The sequence below is a fragment of the Chaetodon trifascialis genome, chromosome 14, assembly GCF_039877785.1.
Source record: "Chaetodon trifascialis isolate fChaTrf1 chromosome 14, fChaTrf1.hap1, whole genome shotgun sequence".
Lineage (NCBI taxonomy): Eukaryota > Metazoa > Chordata > Actinopteri > Chaetodontiformes > Chaetodontidae > Chaetodon > Chaetodon trifascialis.
In genome coordinates this window covers 20,232,466-20,249,795 of record NC_092069.1, presented here as the reverse complement: position 1 = coordinate 20,249,795, position 17,330 = coordinate 20,232,466, and the positions used below count along the sequence as shown (strand labels likewise).

General features: G+C 41.5%; 3 protein-coding genes across 5 annotated transcripts in view; 2 read left to right on the top strand and 1 right to left on the bottom strand.

Annotated features, from left to right (window-relative positions):
* Window positions 1-1,260: 1,260 nt before the first annotated feature.
* LOC139342572 (tetratricopeptide repeat protein 9A) lies at window positions 1,261-5,499 on the bottom strand. The gene is made up of 3 exons (XM_070979761.1): window positions 4,995-5,499; window positions 4,365-4,547; window positions 1,261-2,137 (listed from the first exon to the last, which is right to left on the bottom strand). The coding sequence occupies exons 1-3, from the start codon at window positions 5,497-5,499 to the stop codon at window positions 2,055-2,057; spliced, it is 771 nt and encodes a 256-aa protein (XP_070835862.1). The 3' UTR covers window positions 1,261-2,054.
* med6 (mediator complex subunit 6) lies at window positions 4,886-10,644 on the top strand. 2 transcript variants are annotated; one of them, XM_070979759.1, is made up of 8 exons: window positions 4,886-5,748; window positions 7,741-7,900; window positions 8,203-8,294; window positions 8,652-8,734; window positions 8,865-8,973; window positions 9,076-9,191; window positions 9,330-9,357; window positions 9,520-10,639. In XM_070979759.1, the coding sequence occupies exons 1-8, from the start codon at window positions 5,640-5,642 to the stop codon at window positions 9,648-9,650; spliced, it is 828 nt and encodes a 275-aa protein (XP_070835860.1). In that variant the 5' UTR covers window positions 4,886-5,639; the 3' UTR covers window positions 9,651-10,639. The 2 variants fall into 2 exon arrangements, with proteins under 2 accessions (XP_070835860.1, XP_070835861.1); XM_070979760.1 differs by lacking the exon at window positions 4,886-5,748 and adding an exon at window positions 7,117-7,155 and having other exon boundaries at window positions 9,520-10,644.
* An 825-nt stretch (window positions 10,645-11,469) lies between these two features.
* pcnx1 (pecanex 1) overlaps window positions 11,470-17,330 on the top strand; it is a 31,979-nt gene continuing 26,118 nt past the window's right edge. For both annotated transcript variants that reach the window (XM_070979258.1, XM_070979257.1), the window contains exons 1-3: window positions 11,470-11,796; window positions 13,259-13,473; window positions 16,314-16,419. In XM_070979258.1, the coding sequence (XP_070835359.1) occupies window positions 11,644-11,796; window positions 13,259-13,473; window positions 16,314-16,419 (474 nt within the window). In that variant the 5' untranslated portion in view covers window positions 11,470-11,643. The remainder of the gene's footprint in view (window positions 11,797-13,258; window positions 13,474-16,313; window positions 16,420-17,330) is intronic.

The following is a 17,330-nucleotide window of genomic DNA, read 5'->3' as shown; positions in this document are numbered from 1 at the left end:
CTCTGCGTTTCCTTGTTGAATTAATGGATATAAAAGTAGCCAGAAGCTATATTTTTACTCAGCAGTTCCCCTTTGTGTTTCTTTCAGCTCATTGTTTTTATTTACCCAACAAGCAACAGTTTGTGCTCCATAATTATTAGCATTCGCATCAGAACTATGCTTCCATTTCTCAGAGAGATAATTCCCTGGCAATGTTTTAACAAGACTTACCATTGTTCGATAGAAAGAAATGGGTGGGCTACACAGCACCAAACAGCAGACAGAGGTAGCCATTAGCAGGTGAATGTTCTGTAGTGGAACATTTAGCTAGCAGCTAATGAAAGAGATGCATAATATCCTTGGGAGTTAGTGGAGACTTGGAGCAATTAGTTTCTTATGTATTAGCATTAGCATTACATTTGGTCACAGAGCTATGTATTAATTTCTCTGAAAGATAATTAGGCTACTGGGCAATGTTTTAACAAGACTTACCACCATTGGGTAGATAGAAATGGTGGGCTATCCAGCTTCTAGCAGCAGACAGATTTAGCAGTTAGCTAGTGAACATTCTGCAGCAGCACATTTAGCTAGCAGCTGAAGAAAGAGACTCATATTTCCCTTAGGAGTTAATTGAAGAACCTTGTAGGCTGTTTAACCAGACTTACTGCTGGTTAAAAAGGTATTGCCAGAATCCCTAAAGACTTTTTTAACCATCTGAAATGGTTATATATATATCAGTCTGCCACTCAATGAAAAATGAAAATGATTTACCTGGGAAACAGGTAAATCATTTTCATCAGGCTGTGGACAGAATATTCTTTCATCCAGATGGTTAGAAGATTTTTTGACAAATTCAGAAATATCTTCAGAAGTCCCACAAGTGAGAAATGGTTAGGTACCATTACATTTAGCAGCTAAGGAGCCTCATATTTCACTCAGGAGTAGGTAGAGAACAAAAATAGAGCTAAAAGATTGAATATTGGACTTTCATTCATTGGGTGGCCAAAAACATGTCTCTGGGTAAATGCTCTATGTCAGTGCTTTAAATGGAAACTGTTCGTCACATAACTTAAAGGGTTCTATTTTCATAGTGTTTTGTTCACAACCAGTTTCCACTGCCCCCAGGTGCTGAAAAATTCTAGGTGAAAAGGCATATGTAAAATCATTTCAATCAGCTTCACTTATTTGCACATGCTTTCATCAGCATTTCTCCATAGATCCACTTCAGCTCATTAAAAAAAGGGGGAAAATGAAAGGGAAACTGCTGCAGCACAACAAAAGTACTTCAATCAATAGACACATTTATTACACGCATACAGTAAACATACAGTATTTGTTGATACAGAAAATGCTGTAAATGTAGTGCTTTGTTTTGGCATTAATAAACACAAATAGCTCGCTTCTCCATTATATTTTCCATGATTCCTATAAAGTAGCATATTTACATTTTATGATATGTCTCTTAAGTCTGTACTGCAATTAGCAACCGTGTGCTTGTGATGTCCTTGCCTGTGCACTTTGCAAAACCTGCTTACTGAAAGCACCGTCACTTCAGATATAATCAGAGTATAAAAAAATCATTATCTTTTGTTGCACTTTCAAAATCAAAGTATGGTGACAGAAGTGTAGGTGGTTGTTACTCATTTATGCCATGCCATTGAAAAGACATCTGGTGCGAGGGCATGTGCTAAATTACAGTTACACTCGCCTGCAGACATGCTGGATCCACTCAAAGGATCTTGTTGCTCCTGTCTCTATCACAAGTGTTGGCCTGTATGTGCAATGTTTGGACTGGCAGTGCATCAGTTTGTAAAGGTTAAAAAATACTCAGGATTCTTAATAGATAAATTTGGCGGTTTGGAGACATAAACTTGGTATCAAGTACAATTTTTAAAAAAATGCTTCAAGCACACAATGATGTAGTTCAATCACATAACTGGCCACCAGATGCTGTGCAAGGCAAAGCAAACAAATATTGTGTGAAACCAAGACCTCTGACTCATGGTGCGTAAGGCCGGTGGCACACAGTCGGGCTTAAATTTATGACAGGTGAGAAGTCATCAGACAGCAAGTGCTTATGTTGCCTCTTTCTTGTCCCTCTGGGCATTCCGGCGAATCTTCATCTCTGTCAGCTGGATGTAGCGGATGACATTGGTGTCTGGAAAACAAAGACAGGAAAAGACTGATTTATTTCCTGCCTGGGCAGGAAATGTGCATCAATGTGCTCATAAATCTTCCACCTAAACTGACCTCAGTGGCGCATGTGACATTGTAAAGTAGCAACAGGAACTAGTTTTTGGAAATATTTTTTCAGTCATTATGAATAAACATGATCTTGTTTCCACATACAACGCTGGATCAACACTAACAAATAATGATGTTATAAATCAAGTGAAAAATGACCAAAACTGCAGTTATTGTCCATTTTCTATGACTGCAGTAAGCCATTTGAACATCTGAGCTGAAGAGAGCTGTCATAAAGAATTTTTCCCGAGGCGATGAATTCCACTTTCACATTGAAAAAGGAGGTGAGTAGGCCAAGTCCTATTTCTCTCAATAAATTGAATAATCTTTCATTGATTATTATGTTTCCAATACCCTGATTAGCTCCCCGCCATATATACCTGTCCCTTTGCCTCGGGTCCGTGCTGGAAGTCCTTTTCTCTGATGACATTTTGACATGTCACAGCAGGTCAAGCAGAGGTCTAAATCCTAAAATATATTATGGCTAGATTCCATTTAGCTGCTTCAGTTTCATGGTCCTGGTATTGTGCATGCCAGCTCAGTGGAACACTGTCAGTAATCACTGGGCCACAGAAAAGAGTCAATGCTGATGTTATTAGTAACACCTGTCAGTCAAAATGTATTCTGTCTTAGCATCCAGACTTCTAGTTACCAGTTTCTTGCTGCTTGTTAGGACCTCTTGCCTGTCTTTTTTGCTTGACCTGTCCTGACTGACCACCTGATAACAAACCCAACTTTGAAAAATCAACACAGTAAACATGCCTGTGGTTTGTGACGTTCACCTGAGTCCTTTACCTGTCTCACTGAGCCTTTACATTCACCAGCTTCAAGGTGGTTAACACTACACTTTCACAGGTATGAGATAGAGCTGAAACCAACAACCGTTTTTATTTTATTTATATTTTTTCTTTGATTAAAGCCACTACGTGTAGAATTTTTCTATTTGTTTAACACAATCTCAACTAAATTTGGTGCAGTCTGAGTGATGCTTTCAGCCAGCTCATCTCAGTGACCCCAGGTCAGATCCGTGGGAATCCACTGATACCACCACCAATTTCTGCACATTACTGAGTCATTGTTTACTTTACTTACTTGCCCACAATTAACACCCATCACAAGCTACTAGAACACAGACTAATACCTTAACGATGCTTGGTCAAATATCCAAAAACAGTGCTCTAACAAGTATTCAGATTCTATTCAAAAGTAGCCATACAACAATGTCAAAAATACTGCATTATCAGCTGAATGTGCTTAAAAGATTAAAACTTAAAGTACTCATTATCAAGCAGAACAGCTCCCGTCAAAGTGTTATCATATATTATATTGCTGGATGATTATTACTAATGCATTTCAATGATGAAAGCACCGTTTCAATGTTGTGGCTGGTTTAGGTGGAGCTAGTTTTAACTACCTTAGATCCAGTTTAAAGCAGTAATCTCAAACAAATGAGGTCCAAAACACTCCTACAATTACTGCTTATCACCGTAGGTGCCGCCAAAGGGGATGATGAAAATCGAAGATTGTTGCTTTAATTTATAGCAAAAGTCTTTGTTGGCTATAACTATATCTATAAATACATTTAAAGTTGTGAAAAGTATGAACTTTATAGGCTTAGATTCTTTGAGAACATTCTTTTTCTCCTAGTTTTTCATTCTCATCTTTATTCTTCTTTGTTGCATATATTTTGTGGTTGTCTGTATGTTTAAACTGCTACTGCAACGGAATAATTTCCCAAATTGGGATCAATAAAGTAACAGTCTAAGTCTAATTACAGTACTTCTCTCTGAAATGTACTGAAGTAGAAAGTGTTAGAAAATGGAAGTATTCAAGTAAAGTACAAATTCCTCAAAATTGCACTTAAAGTAATCATCATCGAGTACAAGTATTAAGTATTGAACAAGTATTCAGTTCATAATGGTATAAAATGGGTAAAAGCAAGCACTTCTTCACATTTGTGCAGAAACCAGCTTGTGTTTTCAGTTAATTTATCTAATTCATTTAATTTTCTGGCAATCAATTCACTAACTAGTTAAATCACCATCAACATAAGAGTCTTAAGCAGGTCCACGAGTAACACCACAAAGCGCTGTAACCTGTGTCAGGGACCAACACAGGCGATTCTGGGGCTCAGTCCTGACCTGATGGTTCCTGTTTGTGTGACTCCTTCAGGTAGTACAGGGCCTTCTGGAAGTCTCCGAGGTGGTAATAGGCCACGCCGGATCGGTACAGAGCTTTGAAGTTCTTTCCTTCCTTGTGAAGCACTTTCAGACAGTATTCCTTCACTCGTTCATAGTTCACCAGCTCCATTTGCAAAAGGCAGGCTTGAGCAGGAGAACATGAGGAGACACGAGGGGTGAAAAGGTTATTGATAAGGCTGAATGAGCCAATGGTAGAATTTCACTGTACAGCAGAAGTACTAATGTTTGACCTGTCAGGCAGCAAGATGGGATGGATTCTTTGGTTAATTCTTTCATATATAACAAATATAATGACTGGATTTGCCATGGGGTGAACAAATGTAATATCAATATGAAGTGGATATAAAAAGAATGTGAGGAGGATAGTGGGGTAAGCCTGAGAATGACTCATACTCTATATGAATCATTCATGAGCTCTGGAGTATTCCCAGTATCTTTCTCCGTTGAAAAGAGAACAGATAAGTGTTGTGTAGTGTGTGTGTGTGTGTGTGTGTGTGTGTGTGTGTGTGTGTGTGTGTGTGTGTGTGTGTGTGTGTGTGTGTGTGTGTGTGAGACAGAAACGTCTCTTACCGGCCAAGCTGTTGTAACACTCCAGCTCCGCATTCTCCATGGCCCCCTTCTGCTCATCTGTCAGCGTGCTGGACTTGCTGATGGTCGGCAGGAGGGGGGACGGGGGCTTGGAGCTTGTGTCCGGATCCCCCAGCACCCTGCACAGCCCCTTAATCTCCAGCAGAGCGCGGTGATACTTGCCAATCGCCTCCCGGTACTTCTTATCCTTGTAGCACTGGGTGCCTTGGCACTTGAAGTCCAGCGCCCGTCTCACGACGTCGGCTGGCTCGTGAGATGGTTGTTTCAGCATCGACCCACCATGATGCCTCTGCTGCTGCTGCTGCTGCTGCTGCTGCTGCTGGAGCTGCTGCTGCTGCTGCTGGTATCTGGCATCTTTGGTCCGGCTGCTGCTGCTGTTGGGAGGCTGAGCGCACGGCTGGAGCCTCGGGGAGCCGCCGCTGTTGTCTGTGTGGCTGCCTCTGCCGCCGTCCACCCTGCCGTCGTGCCCGGTCTGGATCACGCTCATTTTCGACGTTATTTCACTGTAGCTGCCCTGACACCCGACTGTAAATTAGCAGCTCAGTAGAGGCACCTTCACTGCATCTTCTCGGCCGTTTCGACTCGCCAGTGTCGCAGCTACGTCTTCTCTGTGCGCAACCCTGCGCGATGCGCGCTCCTCCGTTGTGGCCTGTTCTTCACCCCCTCCTACGAGCCGATTGGTCGATAAATTCATGGCCAGTGGTCCCATGGGGGTCCTCCACCAGGAAGAGGAGAGGTACGATCATCAGTTTGTTCGGCGATGATTTCATTATTATTTTGTTTGCAAACTGGACACACTGCTTTATTTAAAATCAGACTGCACTGATAATGTTTTCTTTGCAGATATTTTGGCTTGTGTTTTAGTCACAAAGGGAAATTGCAAGCATATGTTCGGCGTATTTCTTTTGAACTGACAAAAAAATCACATGAGAGTTTTTTTTGTTTTTTTTTTAAATTATAATTAAAATAAATATAGCCCTGCCTCAATATACATCATTATATTTCCTGCTCCTTATCTTGAATGACTTGTGTTATTACAGGAAAATAAAAGCCATAAAGCCTTTTTTGACTAATGAGCAGTGACTCATTTTATCAGATTTCTCTCTGCCTCTCTGGGCTTTCCATGCGAGTTCATTTATAAATTGGCAGTATTTCATCTTCCTTAAACGAAATATCTTAGAGTAAGAGAATATCAACCCCTCCTTCCACTTAGATATCCCTCCCAGTCTCTCCCTCTTATCTCAGATTGGAGGAATGCAGTCATCTCTGCTCTGATGAATCAGATAAAGATCATCCAACCTGTCGTCTCTTGCTCGTGCAGCCTGCTGTTCCCCCTGATCGCTCGCGTTGGACAGATTGATGACAGGCTAAAGTCCCTAATGACAGGCTATGATGTCATTCGGACCTGGGTTTAAGCGGGGTAATAGTGTTATGAGCCTCTATTATGAAGGGGGGAGCATACAGCGAGGTGATGAATACGATCGTCCCTGTTGCCCTGGCAAAAGAGCCTCTCATTACGACTACCATTTTATCAACAACACTGGAGTGCCTGCAAGCTTGTGTATTCACCATGCTTAAATCCATCTGTCCCGTCACACTCACAGGGCAGTGAACAACTGTCTGGGTGTGTCTCTGGAATTTCAGCTCTCTGGAGCAAATGCCGCTGATCAGAAATAAAGTCCATGAACCGTGAAAGCTATTACATATGGCTGTTTGCGCAATGTTTCAACTGATGCTTGTTTGCAAGATCTTTAATAGGGTTATAGAGTCGATAGACAACATAACACAACATCTCTCTGATGCAATTCAGTTTAATGGTTTTTATATGAGATGAAAGTTCGTATACGATATTGCAATAGTAGTTGAAAAAAATACTATATCATTTAAATTAATGATGACATTTTGAATCAGTGTCAACAGCACACTGCATGTGTGTAAATGGGGATATAAAAGACCGAGAGAATTATAGTTAGTTGAAATGCGCCTTTTTGTACATATTTTCTCTTATTTATTCTACTTATTCCAATTTAACTAATCAAAACGCTTGAGCGGACGTCATCAATGTGCGACCTGAAGCATCGTGAACATGACGTACAGCATGTGAGACAATTTGTTTACATCATGGCGGCGGTGGACTTCAGAGGTAGCTAAGTCGCCGTTTTTATTTATTTGGCAGAACGTCCTTAGCGGTCGTGTTTTTTCCTGAAGTGACATTCAGTAAACTTGTAATTTACGTGTTCTACCTGAACGCTTGAGCTAAAAACTTCTGTGTGTATTTGCTGTTGGCAGGTTCCACATTGTTTTAGTGCTAAAAGCTAGCGTTAGCAGTGGTTAGCATCTCGTCCGCTTTGATTCATTTGTCGGCTAATTTTGCTAATCCTGGTTGGCTACTAGAATGGTTTGTTTTGTTTAGTAAATTAGCTACTAAAGATACAAATTATTAGTCTTACTTATATTCCAGCATTGTTCATAGGGGAGGAGGATAATTAATGTCATACAAACACGGTCACCGACAGCTCCGTTACTGATAACTACTTACAACGGATGCTAATAACCTTATTTCGCAAGTTGTTTTTTTTTTTTTTCTAAGACGTGGTTTTTATTATAGATTTTAAACAGACCCATACACCACAACCTGAGGCTGTGATACATGAAACCACTGTAAATGTATTAAAGTTGACCAGCCACCAGTTCAGGATATTCGTTACATTTTTCCTTCAATTTGCAGACAACCTTCTCGGGATATCCTGGGTGGACAGTGGCTGGGTACCAATTCTTAACCCTGGAAATGTTTTGGACTACTTCTCTGAGAGAAGCAACCCATTCTACGACCGAACCTGTAACAATGAGGTAGTGAAGATGCAGCGGCTTACCCTGGAACATCTGAAGTAAGTTTATCCTACATAGTGCAATTTGGTGTCACTTCAAAGAGAGTTGCACATAAATTCAATTTAAAGAAATTGAAAATAATGTAATCAAGTGTCACATTAAACTAGGAGTAGTATCGGCTCAAATAAGATAGTGAATACATTGTAGGATTCATCAGTTGATTAACGTGGAGCTTCTAATAAACAAAACCAAATAAAACACAAATTTAGTTATTAGGACTTGTTCTGTTTTGAAGGTCAAATGTGTTTTGTGGTAGTGTGTGACATTTGGAAAACAAACATTGTTTCTGTCTTATTTTCAGTCAGATGGTGGGAGTGGAGTACATTCTTCTTCATGCTCAGGAGCCAATTCTTTATATAATCCGTAAACAACAGAGGCAGTCACCAACACAAGGTGAGCAATGCAACGCCTTATTGAATTTTCAGAAACTGCAATTGTGGAAATGTGTACATCGTGCATCTGTATTACTGCTTAATAAAGATGACATTGCCATATAAGCATCCTAGCAGTGATACAGCTGACCACAGGTGTCCTCCCTATCATTATCCAGCTGCGTAAAAGTGATCACTGGTAACAAAATACCCGTAGTACAGCAATCTGAAAGAGTTAGAGTTATTTTATTTGAATACCAGTAATTAGAATTGTGATTATATGATCTGATAGTCATTACTGTCACAAAATGGTTACACACATACAATCTTGCATGTGAAGAGCTTGTTGCCACTTCTGCTGTATGTTTTCATACTCCAGTGGTTCCCATGGCTGACTACTACATCATAGCAGGAGTTGTGTATCAGGCCCCAGATCTGGGAACAGTCATCAGCTCCAGAGCGGTGAGAATTTCTCATATTATCTTGTAAAATACGCTCGGAACCATGTGTTCTAAAGGCTGTTAATAAGGGATTTGTGTGGACTTTATTGAAAAGGGCTTTATTGTGAGTGAGTCAGTCATATCTGTTTTAGCTCTCTGCTGTCCACGGAATCCAATCTGCTTTTGATGAGGCCATGTCATATTGCCGCTATCACCCATCCAAAGGATACTGGTGGCACTTCAAGGACCACGAGGAGAGAGGTTGGTTGTGGCAGTTCATTGAATTAAGTTATAGATTAAATAGTTCCTGTATTGACATCGCAACACTGTGATCAATGTGATCAACAAAACTCTTCTTTACAGAAAAGGCCAAGCCCAAGTCGAAGAAGAAAGAGGAACCGAGTTCACTGTTTCAGAGGCACCGTGTTGACACACTCCTTTTGGACCTCAGGTCCAAGTTTCCACCAACATTCTACCAGGTACACTGTTACTGTTACACTGACTCGACAGAAATCTACTAGAAATCTAGTTTTCACTTTAAATGTCCTAGAATTAAAACGATTTCATGCTATTGAGATTGGATCTAGGTAATATTGTTTTTCTTTCTGCAATTTCAGCCAAAGCCTGGTGAGAAGCCGATTCCAGGTATGATCTTGAAATAGTTAATTTATTAAGAGTTAATTTAATTTATTTAGATTTGAAATCACAAGTAGACGGTGTTCACATGTTGATGCTGTTCTGAAGATGATAGCATAATATCCACAAAATAAATGACTTCTTCTCTAAATGTATGATCTTGTATTGCAGTTGAGGTGAAGAAGGAGCCTGAACCTCCTGCAGAAACTGTAAAACAAGAGGAAAGGGAACCAGCCACAAAGTCCTCTGCCCCAGCTCCACCGAGCAAACCGCCTCCTGAGAAGAGAGCAAGGCTACAGTGACATCATTCTCACACAATGGGAAGATGGAGCAAGGGCATGTGGGCAAGTCCTACAGCACTAACTGAAAGAACAGCTTGGGAGTATTTTTGTTCCCTTTCCACTCTGCTCGCTTGATCAGTTTACAGGATGCTAAGAATGAACTGCCACAAAAAGGCTCATGCAGTTGCTTGTCCGAGTGCCAGGACTACTCTTACACTGTAACCTTAGTCTTGCTCACTTGATAGTTTTGGCATCATGGACGTTTCAGGCAGCTGTACTATGGACAGGGGTTAACTGCTTGATGTCAGCAGGCATTTAGCAGTATTCGCTAAGGATGAGGTTTTCTGATGATAAGCTGACCTCAGCATCAGTGTCGGTTTACTGTTGACATCAGCATAATATTTGCGTTGTGGTGACTTCAGAGGACAGTTTAATTTCTAGTGTGCTTTACAGGGGGATGTGTCATAAAGCATTATCTCATCTGAAAAGCAAAAAGCATCTTGACTCGAGCACCTCTCTTTAATTACAAACACTTTAATCTGTTTTTCTTGTTTGTTTGTTTGTTTTCAGGAATACTCTGTGTGTTTTTCCATTAAAATGTACCAGCTACTGTGTCCTGATTTGTTTGGCTGTTGACAAGCAAACGTCGTTGCTGATCACAGTTTTTCCTCACAATCTGAACAAAATACCATCTGAAATAAAACACATTTGTTGCTGACTCATACTCAACAGATCATAACTGAAGGCATTTCTATCAGATCTGAGGTTAATTCAGCCTTTAGTGTCTAACTACATTCACCAAACATGATGATCCTCAGTTGTGAAAAGTAACATTTACTGTACTTAAAAACCATTTAGAGGTACTTGTACTCTGAGATATTCCATTTTATGTTCCTTTATACTTTCACTCTATTCCAGAGGGAAGTATTGTAGTAAAGTATTTTCACTCCTCTACAAATACCTGACTGCTGAAGATACTCATGAATTTCCAAATAAAGAAAAATTTTCTTATGACAATGTATTGTTAAACATAAATTTGGTGGTTTCCAAGCTTTTTGGCTTGTGACCCCTCACAGAAATAGCTGCGTCTAGTTGAGGACCTTGTCATGTTTCAGATGGATATACATTGTTTGCAGTACCACTGAAGAGACATTTCTCTTTGAAACCTTTCACTTGGTTTCATTTAAATAACATTTATACTTTCATTGTTTACTTATTTGTCATATGTTGCTTTTTTAACTGATGCTTCTCGTTACTGCACTTTTCCCTTTGCTACTGTAACACTGATATACCCTGCTGTAGGTGAAGAACCTATTATTTTATCTTATTTTCCAAAAAAGGCAAATATTAGAGAAAGGTACAAAAGTATAAAAATGTAAGTAGGTTTTTGAATGCAGGGCTCTTACTTTGTAACGGAGTGTTTTTATATTTGTGCATTTTACTTAATCTGAATTCTTCCAACACTGATAAATTTTGGTTTTAAACTTACAAAGGGATATAAATTACGCAGCAAATGATTTAGAAAATGAGAGTATGACCAGCAGGTGTCGCCATTTGGTCATGTTTGGCCCGAGCTCCTAATTGCCTAAAAATCCGTTTTATTCCATGTATTTGTGCTCTCTGAAATCACTGCGTGGAGTCAAGCTCTGGTCAAACGCCCACAGTCGCGCAGGAAATCAGTTTTCACCATCAAGCGGATGACACAAAGGGCGAAGCCCATTGCAATGTTGCATATATATTTTAATAGATATTCAGTGTGGACAGTGGCAGCCGATGCCACGAAGAAGAACTTTCTCGCAGGGCGTGGTGGGATAGGAGTCTCCTCTGTGGAGGACTGGAAACAGTGCCCCAGCTGGCTGGCTAGCAGCAGAGAAGATGGCTGCAGAGGGGATTCTCAGGCCAGTGTCTGAAAACATAGCACCGTTTGTCATGTTGAACGACGACTAGCCAGCGTGTCACCCCGGTTGTTCCGTTGGTCGGTTCCGCTCGGATTCGTCGGAGGGGATAAAACAACATGGGGTCGCAGACTCTACAGATCCTGAGGCAGGGGGTCTGGGCTTCAGTCACAGGCGGATGGTACTACGACCCCGATCAGAATACATTCGTCAACGCTTTACATCTGTACATCTGGCTGTTTCTGCTATGTTTCCCCTTCACACTTTACATGGTGAGCCGTGTTGCCTTTTTAATCCCTTTATGGTCCCTTTTGTTGTGTTTTTGTCATGACTGTTGACAACGCAAGTTGCCAAGTGTCCGTTAGGTTAGCTGCCACAGGATACTAACGGTCGGTCTCAGTCTATTATCTGGAGCGCAGACAATGTAACGTCCCGTTAAACTAACGAAACGACACGGAATATTTTAACTACACTCAAAATATTTTGTAAAACCAGAAGCTTGTCTGAATTCTAAGCAGGTTAACCGCATGTAAAGGACAAATTCAACAAAATAATCTTTAAATGGCTGCCCCCTCAGCTTTTACCATCCACCAACTAGATTGGACCAGAATGCTCTTTTGTTAAAACTATGCCTTTATCAAAGTGATGCGGTTAAGGTCCGTTAGGGTACGAGCAGTCGATTACATTGTGTCAGACTCTAATGTTAATCAGTGAAATTCACCCCCCCACCCCCTCTTATCTAGTTGTTTTCCTCCTGTCGGTAGTGATTTGCGGTGTCACCGGTTTTCAGTAGCTACCAGCTGTGGCTGCAGGAGCACAGCTGACAGGGATGTATCAGTAATCTGGTAACTTTAATGTCCGAGCAGCAGACTCAATAGACTGGCTGGCTGCTATTTGCTCAGTCCATTTGCCACAAGAGGTCTTTGTTTGCCTGTTTGGTTTGCTCTGTGTTTGCTTTTGCTCCTGTGATAGCTTCTAAACTACTCAGAAGGGCTTGACATATCAGTTTGAGTTACAGTCCACTTGTGTGTCTTCCTCATGTCAAATGATTACTCTTTATCAGGCTGTCAAGTCCAGATTCGTCACAGAAGAGAGTGAAATGTCACTGTGTTTTTCAAATACACCTCTACAAATGTACTCAGGTCAGGAAATGGCATACTAACTTCTATACTGAGGTGCTGATGTTTCGAATCAGTTCGTGGTTTCAGTTCTATTCTTGGATTTGGTCAGCTTTGTGGTTTATATTGAGCCACAGGTTTGAGTGGTGCCGCTGTTTGTAATAACTGCAAACAGATGCAGCGGGGTATCTCAAGGACAGCGGAGCATAGAAGATGGAGCTCAGACACCATGTGGTAAAATGAAGCCTGCTTCCTTGGCAGCTTCCCCATGAAAATGATAATTGAATGCAGTAGTTTTTAAAACGCTGCCGGTGTGCGTCATAAATAACTGGCACAATGGGCGCAATGATGCATTTCATTTTTTGGTCAGCTGTGTTTAGAGGAGCTAACTTTGATGCAGTAGTTGGTTGCATTTCCACAGGTTTGTTTCCTGTGTGAGCTTCATCCGTCGACTGCCACTCGTCATGACCCAGTGTCCTTCAAACAAGACATTATTAAAGTGCCTACCTGATTTGTAGTCATTTGTCGGGTGCAGAGGTTTTTTTTGCCTGTGTTCCCACTATGATATTAAAGATACCCCTCACCAGTTAACTTCTGCTTCTTTTTCTAATCCCAGGCCCTGCAGCCAACCATGGTGATAGTGGGAATCTACTGTGGTGTGATTGCTGCCATGTTCCTGCTGCTGAAGACGGTGAATTACCGCCTCCACCATGCCCTGGATGAGGGGGAGGTGGTGGAGCACCAGGCCAAGGAGAGTCAGGGCAGCAGAGGTGGCACTGAGGGGGCTAATGATGGCGGTGTCACCCGTGGGGAGGACAGCAATGGCCCAGGGTAAGTTCATGTCTTGCACAGCCAAGCGGTGGATTTGATATGTGGAGATGTGGGACAAAGACGTTCCATGAGTGTGACTAAGCTGCTCAGATGATGAGGCAGACGAAGTATTCTGTGAAGGCTGTGTAGGAGCATTATTAGGTGGAGGACATCATTCTTCTTGATCAGTGATGGTGAGAAGTCACATGGGGCGTGGTTATGGAGTGCGTTGATTCATTTAAAGGTGACGTAATCGGGAGTTGTCTGTTGTAGTTGAGGTCAAAGGTCTGGTCTTCAAGTGGTAACATGTGAGAAGACGCAGGCTGCTGCATAGAGAATCAATGTATTGCTTTAAAGGATTTCAGTAGCAACAGCAGCAGTGATGGGGAAAGTAACTAGTAACATTATAATTTCTTCCTTTCACCTTCATCAACTTGGTGTGTAGAGAGAGAGAGAGATATCATAGGCAACAGATGTTTGAGGCTGAGTTCAAATTATTAGATGATAACATACCATGCAAGTTGAACTACCAGGGTATATCTGGAAAAAAGTGTGCAGAATTTCATGAAAGGAACACCTCTTCAGCTATCAAGCATGGGCGTGGATTGATCATGCTTTGGGCTTGTGTTGCAGCCAGTGGCACGAGGAACAGTTCAGTGGTTGAGGGAAGATTGGATTGAATTAAATAGCAGCAAACAGTGGCTGCAAACATCACAGTGTTTGTAAAAACAGCTGCTGCTGCAAAGAGACTGGCCTCTACAAGAGGACAACGATCCTAAACACGCCTCAAAATCCACAATGGACCACCTGAAAGGTTTTGCCATGGCCCTCACAGTCCTCCGACCAACACCATCACCGTCACCATTGTTGAATTGCTGTAAATACAAAGCATTTGTCAACACTACGGGTTGTGCTAAGAAGTGTGTCGTTGAGCTTTGTTTTAAAACGCATTACAGTTTTGTTGCTTGGCTTTGACACCGAACGCTGGCCTCATTTGTATGAAGTACCCTGTGGAGTTTTCTTGTAAACAGCGTTTCTGTTTACATTCAGTGTTACTCACCAAAACACACTTGTATCCTTGAGGCTGAACAAATGAGTGGAATGCATTGTCTTCTTGATGAAATATTTTCAAAGGCAATTTATTGTTTTTTGTTTTGTCTCTACTTAATTCTCAAACCTGCGTTGTTTACATTCGTGTCTATTTGCCTGCAGTCTGCACTTGCTGGTGTATTGCTGTCTTTCCTGGTGCGTTACAGCCACTTGTAGGCCAGTGATATACTGCAGTGTAAGGGAACGTGTATCACATCACCCACATCCTTGTGTGAAAGAACAAACAAAACAGGGGCCCACTCATAAAAACATCCCTCCAGAGCACCTCTAGTGGTCAGAAAACTCCACAGGGCACCTTTAAGGTCCTTTCTCTCTCCGTTGTACCCAGTATGCTGCTGGTTTTTCATTTGTTCTTTTAATGTCCTGCTCTGCTGCCATGGCGCTCGCTATGCAGAAGCTAACCTTGTTAGAGTGGTATGTGTGTCTTTTATGTCCCTATGTGTGTGCGTGTGTCTGTCCGTGTGCGCGTGTACAGACACATGAATACTGGCTCATAAAATTACGTGATAGAACTTGTTATTGATCTCATGCTACAGGTTTCTTTGTAGAGCAGATGATCTGAACAGAGTGCCTTAATAGATCAGGAAAGACTGTTTTTTTCCCCAAAGCCACTGAATATCCTCAATGCACAAAGATACAGAGTTTAATATGCAACCCATATATTTAGAAAGCCAAGTATGGTGACAGTGAAATATGTGCAAATTAATGCTTTAATCAGGGTAATTATGGATTTCTTTCTGTCGTATAAGAGGTTAAGTTTTGGTATTGTAGGAAGTTGTTCCTTTATCTTGTGTGTCTCATCTCAAAAACGAAACAATCTGGAAGAACAATAACATCAGCAGCTAATGAATTACACATGTTAAAAAAAGCAATTTACATCAATCATGTCATCGGTTACCATTACGTAACAAGTACTGTTCCTTATTAAAAACGGACAACATAATGCGTTACCCCACCTCTGAATGCCAGGCCTTCATCTTTTCTTCAGTCGAGAGGTTTAGCCCTCATTCAGAAGGAACAAAAGCCAGGGAGGTTCCAGCATTTCAGTGCCCATGACTCGAAGAAGTGACTCATATTCACATTCCAGAGAGAGTGCTTAGCAGGATGCTGAGAGAGGGGAAAGGCAGCGAGAAGAATGAGAGCCCTCGACCACACGGGCAGACGCAGTTGCAGCGTTGCCCACACATCTGGAGTTACATTCCAGGTTGTTTGAGTTTACAGTAGAGCAGACAAGTCAAGCTGAAGTTGATTAAGGTGTTTGTGCACCACCGCCCACTCATTTTCCCCTGACTGGTCCTTTTTTCCAGTCTCCGTTCAGCCGCCCGGCGTGTTGGAGTTCATTACTTGGAGTGTTTGTGTTGTGGTTTGACCCGTTATGAAACGGTTTTGGCATATGGAAATGATTTATAGACAATCCCTGGCAAGTTGTTTGTTTCGACATACCAACTGGTTAAACAAGCACGTCCGGGGCTAAATATAGACCTGGAGAAAATCTACATGGATCCTTTCATCTGTTTTCACTCCTTCAGTTCATTTTTCAAAACCCTTAAAAAGGATATGAGATACACGCCTGGTTAATAAAGTTACATAAGTTTTCCTCTGAACTGAGTCAGGGCATAAATGACATATAACTCAACCTACTGTACTCATCATCTGAACAAGATGAATGGCACCGTTCACTTTAAGGGAGGCAGTGCACTGTGCCTGTGCTGATGATACAAGTCTGTGCATGTGTTTGTGTGTCTGTACAGGGACCCGGGAGGGGGTATCGAGATGGCAGACTTCATCAGACAAGAGACTCCACCAGTGGACTGCAGTTCCAGGAACTCCTATATTGGGATGGAGTCTAACCAGCAGGTAAGCAGAGCACTGGCCTTATGCATACTGCATACCGCGCTGTGTACATAAGACTCCCCTTATTATCATTCTCACCGGATGACAAGGCAAACAAGCATCGTTCTAACATTCAGGCCAACTGTTTGTTGTTTACTGTCAGGGTACTGTTTCAGTTTACTGTCAAACTGTACATCTTGTCTGCACTTAAAGTGAGTCTGTGTTTCAAATTACTCCCTGCTTCAAATGAAATGATCGGTTAAATGATTAGCTGCTCAACAGAAAATGAATTGTCAGCAGTGTTTTTTGACGTCCTGTATCAGGCCTAATAAGCAAACACAAGATCTGCTTTGTGATTGGAACATAAACAGGATTCTCATGTTAAGTGAAACTGAGTCCTTAGGTCATGATTTAGTTTCAGAGATTGTGTTTGTATTTCAAATGGAACATCTGGATCATCCCAAAGCTTCACTTGCTGAATGTTTATTCAAGTTGTTCTGTGATTCACGGCTTGTGTGACAGAGGACAGAGGAAATCAGTATACTACTGCTACACACTACTGGGAACAATATTTGATTATCCCACAAAAAGCGTCATCTGCTGAGAGTTTTTAAGCTGCCTCCGAGATCAGTGTGACATATACTGCGCTTGCTTGGCTTGTTCCCATCGGAGACCAGGTCACATATCGATGATTGGACAGATGATCAACAGCTGGTTTTTCCTACAACTGTATCAGGGTGATTTTTAACTTAACTCACTATCACAACTAAGATGTTAATAAAAAGTTCTAGAGTCTGTGCCCTACTGTTCATTTAAAGATGTTTCTGGTGCAGCGACATGTCCCGCTGAGCCCCAGTGAATTTTAAATCCTTAATTACGCACCAGTTTGCCGTCACTTTTCCACGGATCCGACACCCTGCATCTCCGTTCTCCAT

What these genes read in the sequence shown, in the direction of transcription:
- med6 (XM_070979759.1), top strand. Translation starts at nt 5,640, where the DNA reads ATGCGCGCTCCTCCGTTGTGGCCTGTTCTTCACCCCCTCCTACGAGCC. An exon ending in CAAGGACCACGAGGAGAGAG is followed by an intron (nt 8,974 to 9,075) that starts GTTGGTTGTGGC and finishes TCTTCTTTACAG; the next exon opens with AAAAGGCCAAGCCCAAGTCG. An exon ending in TTCCACCAACATTCTACCAG is followed by an intron (nt 9,192 to 9,329) that starts GTACACTGTTAC and finishes CTGCAATTTCAG; the next exon opens with CCAAAGCCTGGTGAGAAGCC.
- LOC139342572 (XM_070979761.1), bottom strand. Translation starts at nt 5,499, where the DNA reads ATGAGCGTGATCCAGACCGGGCACGACGGCAGGGTGGACGGCGGCAGA. An exon ending in GTGTTACAACAGCTTGGCCG is followed by an intron (nt 4,548 to 4,994) that starts GTAAGAGACGTT and finishes CTCCTGCTCAAG; the next exon opens with CCTGCCTTTTGCAAATGGAG. An exon ending in ACACAAACAGGAACCATCAG is followed by an intron (nt 2,138 to 4,364) that starts GTCAGGACTGAG and finishes TTTGTTTTCCAG; the next exon opens with ACACCAATGTCATCCGCTAC.